At 43.0% G+C, this 15,934-nt stretch overlaps 1 protein-coding gene across 2 annotated transcripts in view; it reads left to right on the top strand.

Annotated features, from left to right (window-relative positions):
- The window catches only part of Fam126a (family with sequence similarity 126, member A), a 115,421-nt gene extending 99,697 nt beyond the window's left edge, over window positions 1-15,724 (top strand). For both annotated transcript variants that reach the window (XM_017321188.2, NM_001310471.1), the window contains exon 11: window positions 15,463-15,724. In XM_017321188.2, the coding sequence (XP_017176677.1) occupies window positions 15,463-15,584 (122 nt within the window). In that variant the 3' untranslated portion in view covers window positions 15,585-15,724. The remainder of the gene's footprint in view (window positions 1-15,462) is intronic.
- Window positions 15,725-15,934: the final 210 nt, after the last annotated feature.

Below are 15,934 nucleotides of genomic sequence, written 5' to 3'. Positions count from 1 at the left end.
GGTAAATTAGGGAATTGTACTACAAAGAGCCAATTTGCTGTGTTCCATTCCTGTCTTAAAGTTTCACCTAGTTTTGCTTTCAAGGAATCGGGGCATCTGTTCCCATATGGCTTGGGCAAAGGTGGGATCCCTGATCGTAAGGCCAGGGTTGAACAGGTATGCTAGGGCAGTGTATCCAGTTCATCTCTTTACATGGATTTATTATGGTTATGGTGGTTATGGGTTGTGTGGTTGAATCTATATCACCAGCATCCTCCTTATCTCCCTCTTCTTCATAATCATACTCATAAATCTGATCTTCCTGTTATACTGATAACCAAGTTCTCCAGAGCATCTTTGGTTATGGGTCAAAGCACAACTTTAAGAATGTGGATGGCCACTTCACAGTCACAGGTTACTTCCGTATCTATGCCTATATATGTGGTTGAATAACCGTTTGAATTTTTATAGATTTTGTGAGGGCTTTCTCCAATGGTTATTGAAGCTCTAGCTTTGGAAGCATTGGTATACAATTCATTAAAATGGCATTTTAGCGGATTTTGCTCATGAATGTTAGTATTGTTTCCATCTGCATTGTCTAACATGTAGGTCTTAAAGGGATGTGCTGGTTTGGTGGCTTCTCTGAATTGGTCATATCCTTTAAACCATCCATAATTTAAACAATAAGCATATTTCCACCAAATGGAATGGGTGCTACCAATAAATCATGTCCAGTATCTCTCATCTGTCCAATAACCTGGCAATTTTTAAAAATCTGATCCTGTAATAGTGGAGCAGCTGGTGGCATTAAAATGTTGGGAGGGTGGGTGCGTTCCAACATTTGGTACTGTGGTGGCTGGTTTTGTTGAGTGAGTACTAGCACTGCTGGTTTCTGTGGCTCCTGTGCTGACCATTGTGCATATATAAGAAGCTTTTGTATAAAGTTCACCTAAGGTGCTGGTGGCTCCTGTATTTGTTGGTGCACTGGTTTCAGTGCTCCCAGTTGTATTGTTGCTTGATGTTCCCTGACATAATCCCAAAACAGTAAGAGCCACAAGAATAATGGTGCTAATATGCTTGCAACCATAACCACCCATGGCCATAGTAATTATGGCTATACCTGCTATTGCTCCCAGGAATGTATACAGGATAGGCATGCTGAGATGTTTCCACATTCAGGTTATAATTAGTATTGCTGTTATCCAGTATGATGCTTATGAAGTGAATACCAATACCAAGAGGATTGCCAGGGTACCTTAACTTGTATGATGATGTAGGAACCCGGTCCAGCAAATAGTCCAATTGGTGAATTTTATTCCTGCCAACTTCATGTTGGTTATGTTTGTCCCTTAACTTATTTGGTTGCACAGTGTGTTGGAGCATTTACCATCAGCACTACAGTATAAACTACTATAACTATTGCTAATATTACATATATGTGCATATACATATATATGTGTGTGCATATATGTATATATATGTATGTATGTATGTATGTATATGTATATATATGAAGCTTTTGTATAAAGTTCTACTAAGACACACAGTATGTCACACATTATCTTCCAGTCTAGACAGTTCTAGGTCTGCTTTACCTTGTGTAATCTAGATGGTGTTCCCCTGCCCTTGGATCACCACCTCTGCTACTTTAAGCAACTGACCCATTTTATTCCTGTGAATGCATTTGTAGTCCCTAATTAGTAATTTATCCTGTTCCATTGGGTATTCTAGATCTATGTTATACTTTATTCCCTCTTGTATCAGGGATTCCCTATTCAATCTTGGTCTAATGTTCAGTTCATGCTTATCTCTACTTGCTAGCTTAGTTTTGAGCAGGCCATTAAATCTTTCAATGGCTCATGCTGCTGTTGGCAGATAGGCCATGTGATATTCCCATTGTATATTCATAATCTTACAAAAAAATTAACCTATCTCCCTATGAAATGCATTCCTTGATCGGGTTGCATACTATTTAGGGTTTCATAGTGGGAAATCCAATCCTATGATGTGAGTATGGTTAAAGATTGATTTGGGTGTGACCCACTTTTGGCAGACCCTAATCCAGTACATATGTCTACCAAGATGCATGCATATGCCCCTTTCTATCGTTTTGATGGTCCTATAATGTCTATTTATAAGATATGATTGATATTCAGCCTATGCCCTGTTTCCCTTATACTTGTGTATGAACCTAGTTCCATCTCTTGGGCAACATTTGCACTGGTTTGTTGAATTCTTAATCCTTTTCCGTTTCTACCTGAAAACCAATGAAATGTGGCATGTGTTTCTGCATGCCCAAGGTCTCATGTACTTTTAATATTTCTTCAGTGGTAATCTCTAAGTCTCTAATTGACTTCCGTTTTGCTTTAAAGTCTTAACTTGTTGGAGCCTATCTGTTCTGCCCTCCAGTTTTGTTTTAATCTAATTACTAGGCTGGGTAATTTATCCATTGTATCGTTATGTCCATATTGGTCTCCTTCTTTATTAATTAGTATGGACATCCACATAATATACATATACCTTAACTTCTTTGGCTATATCATATAATTACACCCAAAATTCCTTGGACCATATATTCTTTGCCATTAATTTTCTAGTAGTTCGCTTTCTGTTTTCCTGACCACATGGCTGTGCCATTGGCTACACACCATGAGTCAGTGAACAAATGTAGTACCTTTTGCTTCTCTTTGAGGCTTTGACTTGCTGCTAACATGGCTGCTACTACTTCTGTGTATTGTGCAGATTTAGCTATTCCTTGCTCCATGATCACCATTCCATCCCCAGGTCCGTAGGCTGCTGCCTTCCACAAAACCATGTTCTGTTTACTGGTTGTGGAGTCATCCATAAACCAGGCATTAACCAGGGATGGCTGGAACTCTCCTGTCCCCTCTCCTAGTGGTACCTGTTTCTGGGGAGGGGTGGCATTTGGGATGATTGAAAATCCCTGTGGGGTCATTGGGCAGTCGGTCACAAGTACCAACTCCAACGCCTTTGGCACCGACCCCTTTGCAGACAGGGTACCAGAGCGAGGGAGCTCAGCCAAGTACCATTTCCATTGTAGTACTTTCCCTTCCGTGGGTAGACCAGCCCATGCTTCCTCTGGTGCCTAGATCCAAACTAGGGTCGGAATGGTGGTTCTGAGTATTACTTGGCTGTTCTGCAGCATGTGGTGCACAGTTTTTAAGGCCTCCTATGTTATTCAAATTGTTTTCTCAACTAGAGAGAATTTGTTTTCCAAGCAGGGAAGCCTACTGTCCATTATCTACCATTACTTTTCACAAAGATATTCCAGTTCCCATACTGTTTTAGGTACAGTATGTGCAAATATACTATATCCTCTGGTTGGATGTATTGTTGCTTAGACTATTCCTTTATATACTCTGGCACTGTTTTCACAGCTTGTTCTTGGGGTTTATTCCAAATAAAATCATTTGCTTTCCTTGTAATACTATACAAGGGTTGCAAAATGACTTGTAAATGTGGTATATGTTATCTCTGATATCCAAATAATCCTATAAGATGTTGTATATCAGCTTCATTGGCTGGTTTTAAGCTGTTGTAATTCACTTATGACTGCAGTAGGTATTTTTTGACCCTGGAGTGGACCACCCAAGAACTTAACCTTTGTATCTGGTCCTGATAGCTTATTATTATGGATGGTCCAACATTATCTCTCAATGCTTGTATGGTTTGGTCTACTGGTTTGCTTGGGATTTTTTGTATATATTTCCTTTTCATTTTATTATCAAAAAGTCATCAACATACAAATATAGTTAGGACTGGTATGACTTTATCCAGTGACCATCTGTCTTAGTCAGGGTTTCTATTCCTGCACAAACATCATGACCAAGAAACAAGTTGGGGAGGAAAGGGTTTATTCAGCTTACAATTCCATACTGCTGTTTATCACCAAGGAAGTAAGGACTGGAACTCAAACAGGTCAGGAAGCAGGAACTGATGCAGAGGCCATGGAGGGATGTTCTTTACTGGTTTGCTTCCCCTGGCTTGCTCAGCCTGCTCTCTTATAGAACCCAAGACAACCAGCCCAGAGATGGTCCCACCCACAAGGGGCCTTTCCCCCTTGATCACTAATTGAGAAAATGCCTTACAGTTGGATCTCATGGAGGCATTTCCTCAACTGAAGTTCCTTTCTCTGTGATAACTCCAGCTGTGTCAAGTTGACACAAAACTAGCCAATACACCATCTTAGAACACTGTGGACAATTATTGGGTAGTCTTAGAAATTGGTACTGTCTTGCTTGCCAAGTGAATGTGGTGTATTCTCTGCTTTGTGGGTGCCGTGGTATGCTAAAGTACATGTCTGATAAATCTGTAGTTGACAGCCATCTTGGTGCTGCTCTCTTAATCCTCAAGAAAATATCTTCTATAGCTGGTAAATGTCCTGGCATTTTAGAGAACAATTCATTAATTCTCCTATAATCTACCATCATTCACCATTTACTATTTGGTAAACTGACCAAATCGGACTCTTCAAATTGAAGCTTTGCGTTGGTTCAATTATTCCTTCCTTTAGTAGGGTTTAATGGTTTCAGATATCTGCTCATTCCTCCTTTAATTGGGCATTGTGACATAAATGAGGGTTCAACTGTTGGTAGTCTTATAGGTTCTATTGTTACTCCTACTAGATTACCTTTTACTTTTTAAAATTTAGAAAATCACAAAAAAATTAAAATCTTTAAGAAGCCTAAAATATTTTCTGGTGCACTGCAACATGCAAAATCCATGGGAATTATTTTGTCATATACCATTAATTCTAACTTACAGACAGGTATTATGGATTCTCCTGTAACTCCTTCTATAGTGTCTGGCAGTCCTGTATATATGTTAATATCACTGCCTTTGTCAATTAGCCATCTAACATTTATCTTCTTATTCTTATGGGAAACATAATATATGGTGTTACTGGTGCCTGACTTGATTCCTGATGAAAGGTATACGTGTTTGCCTTGTCACAGTGAAGCACTGATATGTGTTTACCTTATTATAATGAGGTGCTGATATGTGTTTACCTTATTATAATGAGGTGCTGATATGTGTTTGCCTTATTATAATGAAGCACTAATATGTGTTTGCCTTGTTATACTGAGGAACTGATATGTGTTTGCCTTGTTATAGTGAGGTACCAATATTTGGTAACAATGATCCTCATTATTGTTACCAAATATTGTGAATCTTGGAAGATGTCACTGGGAGGGATAATGGCTGTCTTGCCTAGGCCCTGCATTAGGTCATAGTGAGGTGCTGATATGTGTTTGCCTTGTCATAGTGAGGTGCTGATATTTCCTTTGTGATGGCCTTCTGTCCCTAAAAAAGGCTTAGGTTTGTTCCTTCAAAAAAATCTTATTTTGTGTACCCCTCTGTGGGGTTCTGTTTACAAATAGCATTCCAGGTTTTCTGCCAAAGGTCTAATGTTTGTAAATGGTCTGAAAAATCTGAGTGTTCTCTTTGATTTAAATGGATTTCTATTTACATTTAATGATACTACTTTTTCTTGGTCTAACTCCCTCTAACCTTTAAATAAGTCAATTACCTCAGAAACATTTCTGCAATTTAGAAGTGGTCCTGCCAAATTAATTTTGTGTGGCGGTACCCCCTTAATTAAAATTCTTTTGAATTGTGGTATAATCAGAGCATCCTGTGATGTGTCTACTTCATTATGTATAAACCACAGTACTCCTAGTTGCCTCATGAGCTGAATGGCCTCTTGGAAAGTGTTCCATTTTGCTGCTTCCTCACGTTGTGTAAGGTCTAAAGATGGAAATGCGCATCTCCAGGCTGTGGTTATCCAGTCCAGGAGAAGGTGTACATCGCCTGGAGCAGTGCCTAGGACTCGCTCTAAAGCTTCATACACTGCTGGGTTTCTACTATATTCTTAATTTTCCTCACCTCTGACTCTGACAGCGTGACCGTGTCTATCCTTTTCCCCTGAGCTTTATCATAAAGGATGCATCCTCCATTCCATCTGGACGTATTCTTTTCTCGACTGACTTAGTTCTTGAGGAGTGTATGGTCTCATTTCTATTTGTTGCTCAAAATGCTCCTCATCATTGTTACCAAATATTGTGAATCTTGGAAGATGTCACTGGGAGGGATATGGCTGTCTTGCCCAGGCCCTGGGTTAGGACAGCATCTTTGAAAGGATTGTTTGCCACCCCCATTTCTTAGTTCCTCTACGGTTTTCATCAGTATTGCTTGCACTTCTTTACTAGCCGCATGCTCTAGAGTGGCTCTACTATTGGTGGACTTGTTAGAAGGACCTCAATCTTCACTTCTTTAAACCCAGCTTTCCTTTTGGCCTTATTCTTTGTTCCAAACCATTTCCTCTCTGTGCGATCCGTGGCATCTGGACTCACTTTCATGGCTTTGAAGCCAGTAAGTAGTTTCTTCATTCTAGTGTTACATACATTAGGGAGTATAGAACTTAAATTTTTTATATAACACCCAAAGTTAGTTTGGGGTGAGTTTCTTATTACTTTTTCCAATAATTTATCTGCCCTTCTCACCAGGCTTGTGGCCAACCAATCTTTCCTGGGTGGGTTTCCCTGCACCTTCTGCTCTTCCTACGGCATAGGCAGCAGTTGGCATCAGGTGTTGGTAACAGTAGTGATGAGTCCCTCACTTCTGGCTCTTCCTATGTCGTAGGCAGCAGCTGGCTTTGGAGTGATGGTCCCTTCTTTCACTATCTCCCTTAGAGCTCTGCCTAGTTCTGCTCCTGGACTGCAATTAATTTTGTATGACCAAAGGCTTGTTGCCAATTTGCTGAAATTTAGAATAATTAGGACTATTATGGTCCTTAGAGGGTTCATTTTTCTTCTCAGGGTTCCATCTTGAAGGTAGAATCCTGTCAACTATGCCAACTATCATGAGTCATGTCCAGCTTAAGGCTGGGAAGGACAGACAGAGTCTAGATCTCAAGGTTTATTCACTACAATAAGCATCAGTTCACAACATACACGTGGGGTAGCTGACTCAGAAGCAGGTGGCAGAGGGGCCTCACAGGCAAGGCTTGCAATCTGTCTGTTGTCTGTGTGTCTCAGGCAGGGACTCCTTACTCTGGATCCTCTTATCTCTGTGCAGCCAGGGTAGCAGTCAGTTGTGTTAGTCAGTGTTCTACTCCACCACTGGCATGGCCACCGGGGAGGTGAAATGCAGGGAGCTTGACTGCTTTTATCCCAAGCCCAGTGCTGGGCTTTAGAGAAGAGCCTAGACACCACTCCGACTCCGGGAGTGGGAGAATACAGTCTGAGATGTGGGAAGCCAAAGCTGGTATTTCCCAACCCCAAGACATCTAATCGCTGCTAGAGTGCCACACAGAGGAGCGGGAACCCACGACGAGGGGGAAGGGATGGGAACTTTGGCTTAGCTCATTGGCAAAGGTAGAAGCAGTTGCCTGGAAATGCAGAGAAGCCGAGGCTCTACAGGCAAAGGCTTTCTCCACGCTCCCCATGGTGGATGAAAGAGACAGTCCTCGGTTCCAAACTAGTTATTGGTTGTTCATTGTGGAAAATGGATGCGTACCACCTTCTCAGGGGGGACCAGAGATTAAATACCTTCTGCAAGGAGGAATATCCAGGAAGGGAAGCTTATTGACTAAACCCTCAGGGCCTCTAGGTACCTCATTAGCAAGTAGAGCTCTGTTCTGGGGCAATGTGACCACAGATCTGTTTCCTTATGTGGGAAGTGTGGCACGTTCCAGGCCAGGAATCTGGCAGGGAGCTGCCTACGGACTCAGGTGTGTACCCCGAGTTTCCGGAGACTCAGACCCACTCTACCGAGTTTCCTAGCAAGGTCCACTGTCCCACAAGTTGTTTTCTGGTTAGAGGGCAAGACAGCACAACACTCTTCACTGTCGAGCATCAAGGTCTCTGCCTGTCGGCTGCCAGCCTCTGCTTTCATTAGCTACAAGCTAGCATTACATCATTACATAGCACTTCATTCTTATCTGCTACACACAGAGCTGACATGAGCTGCAGAGCTGGCGTGAGCTGGCTGCTCATCCAACTTTTATCTCCTACACACAGCTGACATGAGCTAGCAGCTCCTTGATATAACATCCAACTCAGTCCTGTTCTTATTTCTTATTTACATTCTGTCTGCACACAGGGAGTCTCAGCTGTGGCTTCGGCTGGCTAGTTTGATGGCAACAAGCTAGTCATCTGAGAGGAAGACACCTCAACTGATAAAATGCCTCCATTGCGCTACAGGCAAGCCTGTAGGGCATTTTCTTAATTAATCATTGATAGAGGAGGGCGGGGCCCAGGCCATTGTGGGTGGGGCCATCCCTGGGCTGGTGGTCCTAGGTTCTATAAGAAAGTGGGCTGAGCAAGCACCAGGGAACAAACCAGTGAGCAGCACCCTTCCATGGCCTCCTCATCAGCTCCTGCCTCCAGGTTCCTGCCCTGTGTGAGTTCTACCCTTTGATGATGAACTGTGATATGGAACTGTCAGTGAAACAAACCCTTTCCTCCCCGCGTAGCTTGTGGTCATGGTGTTTCATCACAGCACAGGTGGGTTACCCTGCGGAGGGCACTGCCTGCTGCTCTCCAGGCCTTGCCTGGTCTACATCACACATTCCGTGCTTACCATTCTGTACAAAACAATTTTTCAATTCCCTTCGAATTTTTCTTTAAATTTCTAAATATTTAAGATTTCCTGGATATCTTTTAAGAAACTGATATCTATTTTGATTCTCATTTTCTTTTTATTATGTTGTGTGTTATGGTTTAATAAATGTTCTGCCTTGGTGAATGTATATATATATATGCATTTATGCAGTTACAAGATGTAATACTAAATATGACTGTCTTAGTGTAGGTTTTAGGATTACTCAAATCCTATCTTTGCTGAGATTTGTCTGCCCTTCAAACCCCTCCCCATCTGGGCTGAAGTGCTGACTGGCCTGCCCTTGTTCCATAATTGCTGTGAGCGTGCAATGGCGTTGCTGAATTTTCAGCCTCATCATGTTTTAAGACATCTTAATTTTACTTTAATTATTTATTTGATTGACTAAGGAGAGGAATGCTATCTTCCTCGAATAATAGAGCCTATATTTTACTATATTTTGCTCAGATACTCCCAAACTACAGCTTGTTTTTTATCTGTGGTAGAGTATCTTTTTAAATTTTTAAATTGTGTGTGTGTGTGTGTGTGTGTGTGTGTGTGTGTGTGTATTTGTAAGTCTGTGTTTGTAGATGTGGATGTCAGAAGTCAATTGTAGGTGTCTTCCTCATTCTTTCTCCAACTTATTATTTTTCTGGAGGGGTTGCTGTTGTTGTTAGTGTTGTTGTTGTTGTTGTTGTTACAGGGTCTTGATGTGGAGACCAGTCTGGCCTTGAACTCTCAGAGGTCTTCCTGCATTTGCCTCCTGATAATATTGTGTGCGACCACACTTGGACTCCACCTTATATTTTGAGATAAAGTTCTTACTGGCTCATCTAGAAAGCTGTCCATCAAGCCCCAGGGATATTCCTGTCTTGGCCTCCCAACACTGGGGTGACTGGCAGTTACTGACAGCCCTGGGGTGACTGACAGGTGACTGACAACACTGGGGTGACTGGCAGTTACTGACAGCCCTGGGGTGACTGACAGGTGACTGACAACACTGGGGTGACTGGCAGTTTCTGACAACACTGGGGTGACAATCTTGGCCCCATTTACCTGAGCCCTGGAGATATACTCCCAGGTCCTCATGCTTGCATAGCAAACCTTTACTACAAAAAACATCTACCCAGGCACAATTATTTTCTGTGAACAAAATGAATTTTCAGGACTAAAGCACTTGACGTTCTTGCAAAGGGCCCAGGTTTGGATCCCAGCATCCACATGGCAGTTTGCAACCATCTATAACTCCAATTTCAGAGGATCTAGCCCCTTCTTCTGACCTCCTCAGGCTTCAGGCATGCATGTGGTATACACAATACACACACACACACACACACACACACACACACACACACACACGTATACCTAAAATAAAATAAACAAACCTACAAACAATGCTTTCCCATGATATTTTGTAAAGAATTAGTTTAGTTTTATTTTAGCAAATCAGAATTTCTCCCAATAAAATTAATTTTTGTACAAGAAATAGTAATATTCTCAATAAAAGCACAGCAATAAAAGGAAGTAAAAGACATAAAAACCTTAAAAGCCAAGAAACATCCTGGATATATTTGAGTTGGTGCATTTTAATATAGTATGAATAATGTATTGGGAAAATATCCTTTGCCAGAAAAAGAAAAGAACTGACCTTAGCAAGCTGAGTCAAGTCTGAGTTGTTTGGTGTGTAGACAGCCCTGTGATTTGGAAAGCAGATTTCCTACTTTGTTGTCTAATAAAGGCTTGTAGCTCTTTAATTCTGCTGATTGAATTACAAACTCTCTGGGGCATAGACTGCATTTTTTGTCATGTTAACAGCTTGCATGAGCAGAGGGGTAGCTGCTTAGCTTCATGATTTACAGTGTAAGAAAAGCACGCACAGTACACATCTTAGCGAATTTCTGCAGCCTTGGATTCCAAAGAGCTGTTGAGAGGGAGAAGTGCATATTTTATGGGTCAAGAAGCTGACAGAAATAATAGCTACAGTAAAACCCCTCAAGCTCCCATCCTTCCTCGTTAGGGTTGAGTCCGGTATTCCATGCCGGCACCTCTGGGACCCAGGCTTTGTAGGTTCCCTAGAGTTGGAACATGAACAACCTACACGCAGGACTTCCTGCCACCTGCATGCTTCCCAGAGAGATGACAAGGGAACTTCAGATGGGAAAAGCATTTGATGTGTCTCGGGTCCTAAGGAAACTCCATTTCCTCACACTCCTGGCAATTAGACAAAAGGCAGCCTTCCTCAGGAATGTGTGGAGCCAAGGTCCTCTCTACCAAGGACCCACTTCCTTTTTTTTAACTGAAGGGAGAGGAGGGAAAGAGAGAAATGGCTGTCTGCAGTGCCTATTAGCATACCAGAGTACATGATGGCCTCCAGACCCAAGTGTCACAAGTACCCATTTCACATTCCAAAGCACATGCTGATATCCTGGCCCTCCCTCCTTCAGCTCATGGGCTTCCTTCCCCCCAGTTCCCTTACTCCCTTATAATCCTGCTGTTTCAGCTATGAGCTCTCCTGGTCTCTCTCTTTTGCCCTTTCTTGGTTCTCTCTCCTCTCTCTCTCTCTTTCTCACTCTCTCTCTCTCTCTCTCTCTCTCTCTTCCTCCCTCCCTTCCTCCTTTCCTCTCTCCCTCCTTCCCTTCCTCCCTCTCTCCATCTCTCCCTCCATCCCTCCCTCTCTCCCTCCCTAATGGAGGGACCTCTTACCCATGGCCATATGCAATCTACCACTTTCTAACTCTGCTCTGGACTCTCCTACATGCCTATAGCTGTGCTCTCCCTCGAATCTACAATAAAAACTTTCCCCTTAGCCATACTGTGGAGCCGCCAGCTTATGCACTGTGCAGGACTGCCTCACCTAGAACCCTAGCACAGGCCCCCTGCACTGTGTGTTCCAGGTTCCCCCCTATATTGCCAGATGCCTCCTGGAGGGAGTACTGAGTTAGTCCTGCAATGCTGCTTCTGATAAATGGCCAGACTTACAGCCACAGGACACAAGTCTTCACAATGCTCTGGGGACATTTTGTTGCTTTGCTTTTTGTTGTTTGTGTTGAGGTTTTCTTATATCATTCCAGGCTGGCCTGAAATTGAGCAACAACAGAACCTCCAAAATTCCTCCAACTTGCAATCCTCCTGTCTCATCCTCCCAAGTAGTAGGATTACAGCTATACACCACCGTGCTCAGTTGCTCCATACATTTTCTACATTTTTGATCAAACAACCTTCTTGTATGCAAAGATTCTCTGTGGCCCCTGAGGAAATGTTTGGATGTGACTAAAAAAATATTTGGAATCCTTTTGACACGGTGTGGGGTGCAGGAACAGAAGAGAAATTCCGGGCCAACCAGCCAATGTCAGCAGTTTCCTGGAGGAGGGAGTGGAGAAGAGGAGGACAAAAACCATGGTTTTGAGCTATACTGGCATGGAAGTCAGCCACATGGTAGACAGCATATACACGGTGTGGAGGGGTCATGACAAAAAGAATGATGGAACCCAACCTACCAGAAAAAAACATACTTAGGTGCTGGCCATCAATCAGGAAGCAGACAAAAAAAGAGAAGGAAGAAGTAATATATTTCTGAGTCAAGTCTCAGAAAGGTGGGCAAGCCCAACAGAGCATTATAGAGGGTCTAGCCACTGGGGACAGGAATGTTGGGGAAAGCACAGTAGTTCATTAAGGCGATCATTATTCCACCCGTGTAGCTGCACTTTGGCTACTTGGTGCTTTCTTCTTTCTTCCACCCTTCTCTACTCTTTTTCCACCTTTCAACCCCCTAACACCAGATAGAAAAGAAAAAAGGATAGAAGGATAGAGGGGAAGGGGTGATGATATTGTTAGACTATGACCTGATAGTTAGGGAAGCCAAGTTCCTTGGGGCAAGTTTAACCTTCATTCTCAGGATATATAATTTCTTCTTGTTTCTTCTTTGCACACAACTACTTAACAAACCCTGACCAACAACAACCGACAGCAAACAACGCCCTCCCCCCCCCCCAGTAACCCATCACCCCTCTCAGGGCCTAGCACTTATAGACCTTCTAAAAGGTCCCCAGAATCCCAAACGTCACACAATCACAGAAACTATCTGCAGCTGGCAAAATCACACCCCTGCCAGAACACAAGGCAAATCACTGCTGTAGACAATCTGAAGCCGCCCCATATCCCACACCTTAGAAACATATATTATTTCTGGTTTTTTAAATAAACCAAAATTCCAAATTGTCACTACACACCTGTCTCTTTACCATGGCTTAAGGTGAGACTGCTTTCTTAGGAGTGATTCTATTTTCCTGAGCGGTGATCCCTTGGCCAGGTGATTGGTCCAACTAGATTGATTATGTGTAGTTAGGTCTCCGCCCAGGGTTTCATCCTGTTGGCCAGTTTTCCCTTAAAGGGTCTTTACTGCTGCTGGGTTATAGTGGGCAAAGATTAGAGAAAAGATCTACACCAGGCAAAAGAATCATATCCACATAACAACAACAAGTGTGAAATGCTCCCAGAGTCCCTGCTAAACAGAGTAAGCCATTTCTATCACTGTATTGAGCTTCAGAAAGGCACTATGAAGTTCCTCTGCTAAAATCCTCCCATTGTCTGGGTGGGGCTGGAGCCATGGCTCAGGGCTCAAGAGTACTGCTGCTCTTCCAGAAGACCTGAGATCATTTATTCATTTCCCAGCAACCATGGTAGGTGGTTCACAGCCACTTAAACTCCAGCTCCAGGGTACCCCCATACCCTCTTTTGGCTTCCTCAGATGCTGACATATGGATCACACACACTAAATATAAACAAACAAACAAATAAATAAGTTCCTTTGTTCCCTTCATTGAATATACCCTGAAGAGCCATGCAGCCCAATAGGACTCACGTTCCCTGGCTTCATAGACATATCTGACCTTATCTGCCTACACTGTGTCACACCAGTCATGCTGTCTCACTGTCATGGAACAGAATAAACTTATTCTTACCTTGAATACTACAGTTGCTGTCCCTCCCTCAGATACAACTTTTTTCCTCATTTGGAGTCTGACCAACCTCCTCTCCTGGAGAGCTTTTCCTTTCCCACCAAGCCAAACCAAGCCTTCCTTCTATATTCTCTTCTGTGGCTCTGCCCTCCATGTTATAGCATTTGGTGCTGTGCACTGTAACAGAGCATGTTTACAGCACTTGGTGGCATGCGGTATAATACAGGTCTTTTTATTATGCTGTGAGTTGTTTCTCTCTGATGAGAATTCAGTGCATGAAGTATTCAAGTATCCATTCTTTAGCAAACTCCTTGGCAGATAGAAGCTTCATAAGTATCTGTTGAATACATGTGATTTGAGAAATGAGATCAGAGTTCAAGGATAACAAGGGGTAGATTTATATTCTGAACTCCTAGTCTGAAATTTTTAAAAAGAGATGACAGAGTTAGAGAATACAAAATAAGAATGGAGTAAGGCCTTTTCCTCTGTGTCTGGAAGTGCCCAGTAGAACAATTGTCTTGTCCTCCCCTCCCCTCCTCTCCTCTCTTCCTCTCCCCTCCTCTGCCCTCCCCTCCCCTCTTTCTCCTTCCCTTCTCCCCTCCCCTTCCCTCTATTGGTTCCTATTGTCTTAAAAGTTGTGCAACAACCAAAGAGAATTGTATAAAAGGTGTCTAAGGCACAGATACCTGGACAAGGTGGAAAGATGTACAGGAACTAGATCCAAAGTCCACTTCTCTTCCTGGGCTTTGCAGCCCCTGAAAAGCTCTTTGGTGAAGCTCTTTGTAGTGACAAGTTTTGAGGATTATAGAATCCTGGCTTCTTTAAAATACACACACACACACACACACACACACACACACACACACACACACACACACACACAGAGAGAGAGAGAGAGAGAGAGAGAGAGAGAGAGAGAGAGAGAGGGAGAGAGAGAGAGAGAGAGAGAGAGAGAGAGAGAGAGATTATAAGAATGTGTTTTTGTTTTAATCCCAGGGACTGTCCTCAACAGTTGTCAATGATTTGCCTCATGTTCTAGTAAGGCATGGTTTTTCCAGCTGCAGGTAGTTTCTGCAACTGTGTGACATTTAGAATTCTGTGAACTTTTCAGAGGGTATATACATGCTAGAGCCCTGATTAGGCAGGGTTGGGTGGTTGTTGGTTGTTCAGGGATGTTGATGTGGTCTGTTAGTAGTTGTGCTCAAAAAAGAGACAACTCTCCCTCCCTCCATTCCTTCCTCCTTCCCTCCCTCCCTTCCTCCCTCCCTTCCTCCCTCTCTCTCCCTCTTTCCCTCTCCCCTCTCTATCCTTTTCTCCTCTCTAGTGATTCAAGGTGAAAAGGTTTGGGTGGGGGGATGTGAAGTAAAGGGTGGGAAAAAGAATCCAGAAAGTAGCAAAGGCAATGAAGAACAAGAAGAGAGAAATGAGATTCATAGCTCTCTCTCTCTCGCTCTCTCTCTCTCCTTTCTCTCCTAACTATTGATATGGGGTGAAAACAGGGGCGGGACAAAGGATGGGGAAAGAAGAACCCACAAAGTAGCTAAGTCCACCTACAACCTTGCTGTCTGATGCCACAGGAAAGGACTTCATGCCACTAGGTGTACCCTGCTGTCTTCAAAAGGCTCTGTGGTAAGCATTTTGAACAAGTTAGTCCCAGGCTAGTTGAAAAATAACTAAAGCCTCTAGAGTAGCCACAGTTGCAGTCCGCCAATTGAAGCGTGCTTTGCCCCATTGCTGTAGGGTCTTACCAGAGTCTCTCTTGAGCTCTGCCAGGCACTGCATGGTTTATCCTTTTCTCCTCTGTACCATGACTCGCAAGGAATGTGGCTAGCTATATGCTGGATGTTTAAACAGTTTTCAAAGTAAAGATAGAGTTATGAAAATGCCTTCTCTTTTTGGCTAGGAGGAAGCAAGGGCAGTCGGCAGAGCCGACCCACCATCGATTCGGACACAATCACCTGCTGGAATTTGCAGAGCCGGTTTAAATATGATCATAACGTCCAGAAGTCTGTTTCTAAAATATAGAAAGGCAAGATGACAGCTCTAAGGATGCCAATTTTGAAGAACTTGGAATCTTTTCGTTTTGCATTAAACCTCGGGCTCATCTAGCTGGGTTTCCTGGTGTGACAGGAGAAAGAAACAGTAATAAAATATGGCTTCCTTGACGCTCTGGTGTTTACTGGCATCTGCGATCTATATGTTGTGAGAGATCTAAAGGGGGAGGGGCATTAAGTTATGACCAATAGCCAGGGAGAGACTAGTGCTTTTCAGCAACTGAAGTAGGATGAGTTTCTATCTGAAAACAATGCTTCTAAAATCTTTCAAAAGGTTGTTTACCTCAATCCCTGGGGCAAAATAAGGTTTACATAAGGAAA

This window comes from Mus musculus, chromosome 5 (assembly GCF_000001635.26).
Source record: "Mus musculus strain C57BL/6J chromosome 5, GRCm38.p6 C57BL/6J".
Lineage (NCBI taxonomy): Eukaryota > Metazoa > Chordata > Mammalia > Rodentia > Muridae > Mus > Mus musculus.
Note: the sequence above shows the minus strand (reverse complement) of the source record. Positions and strands in the feature narration are given on the sequence as shown.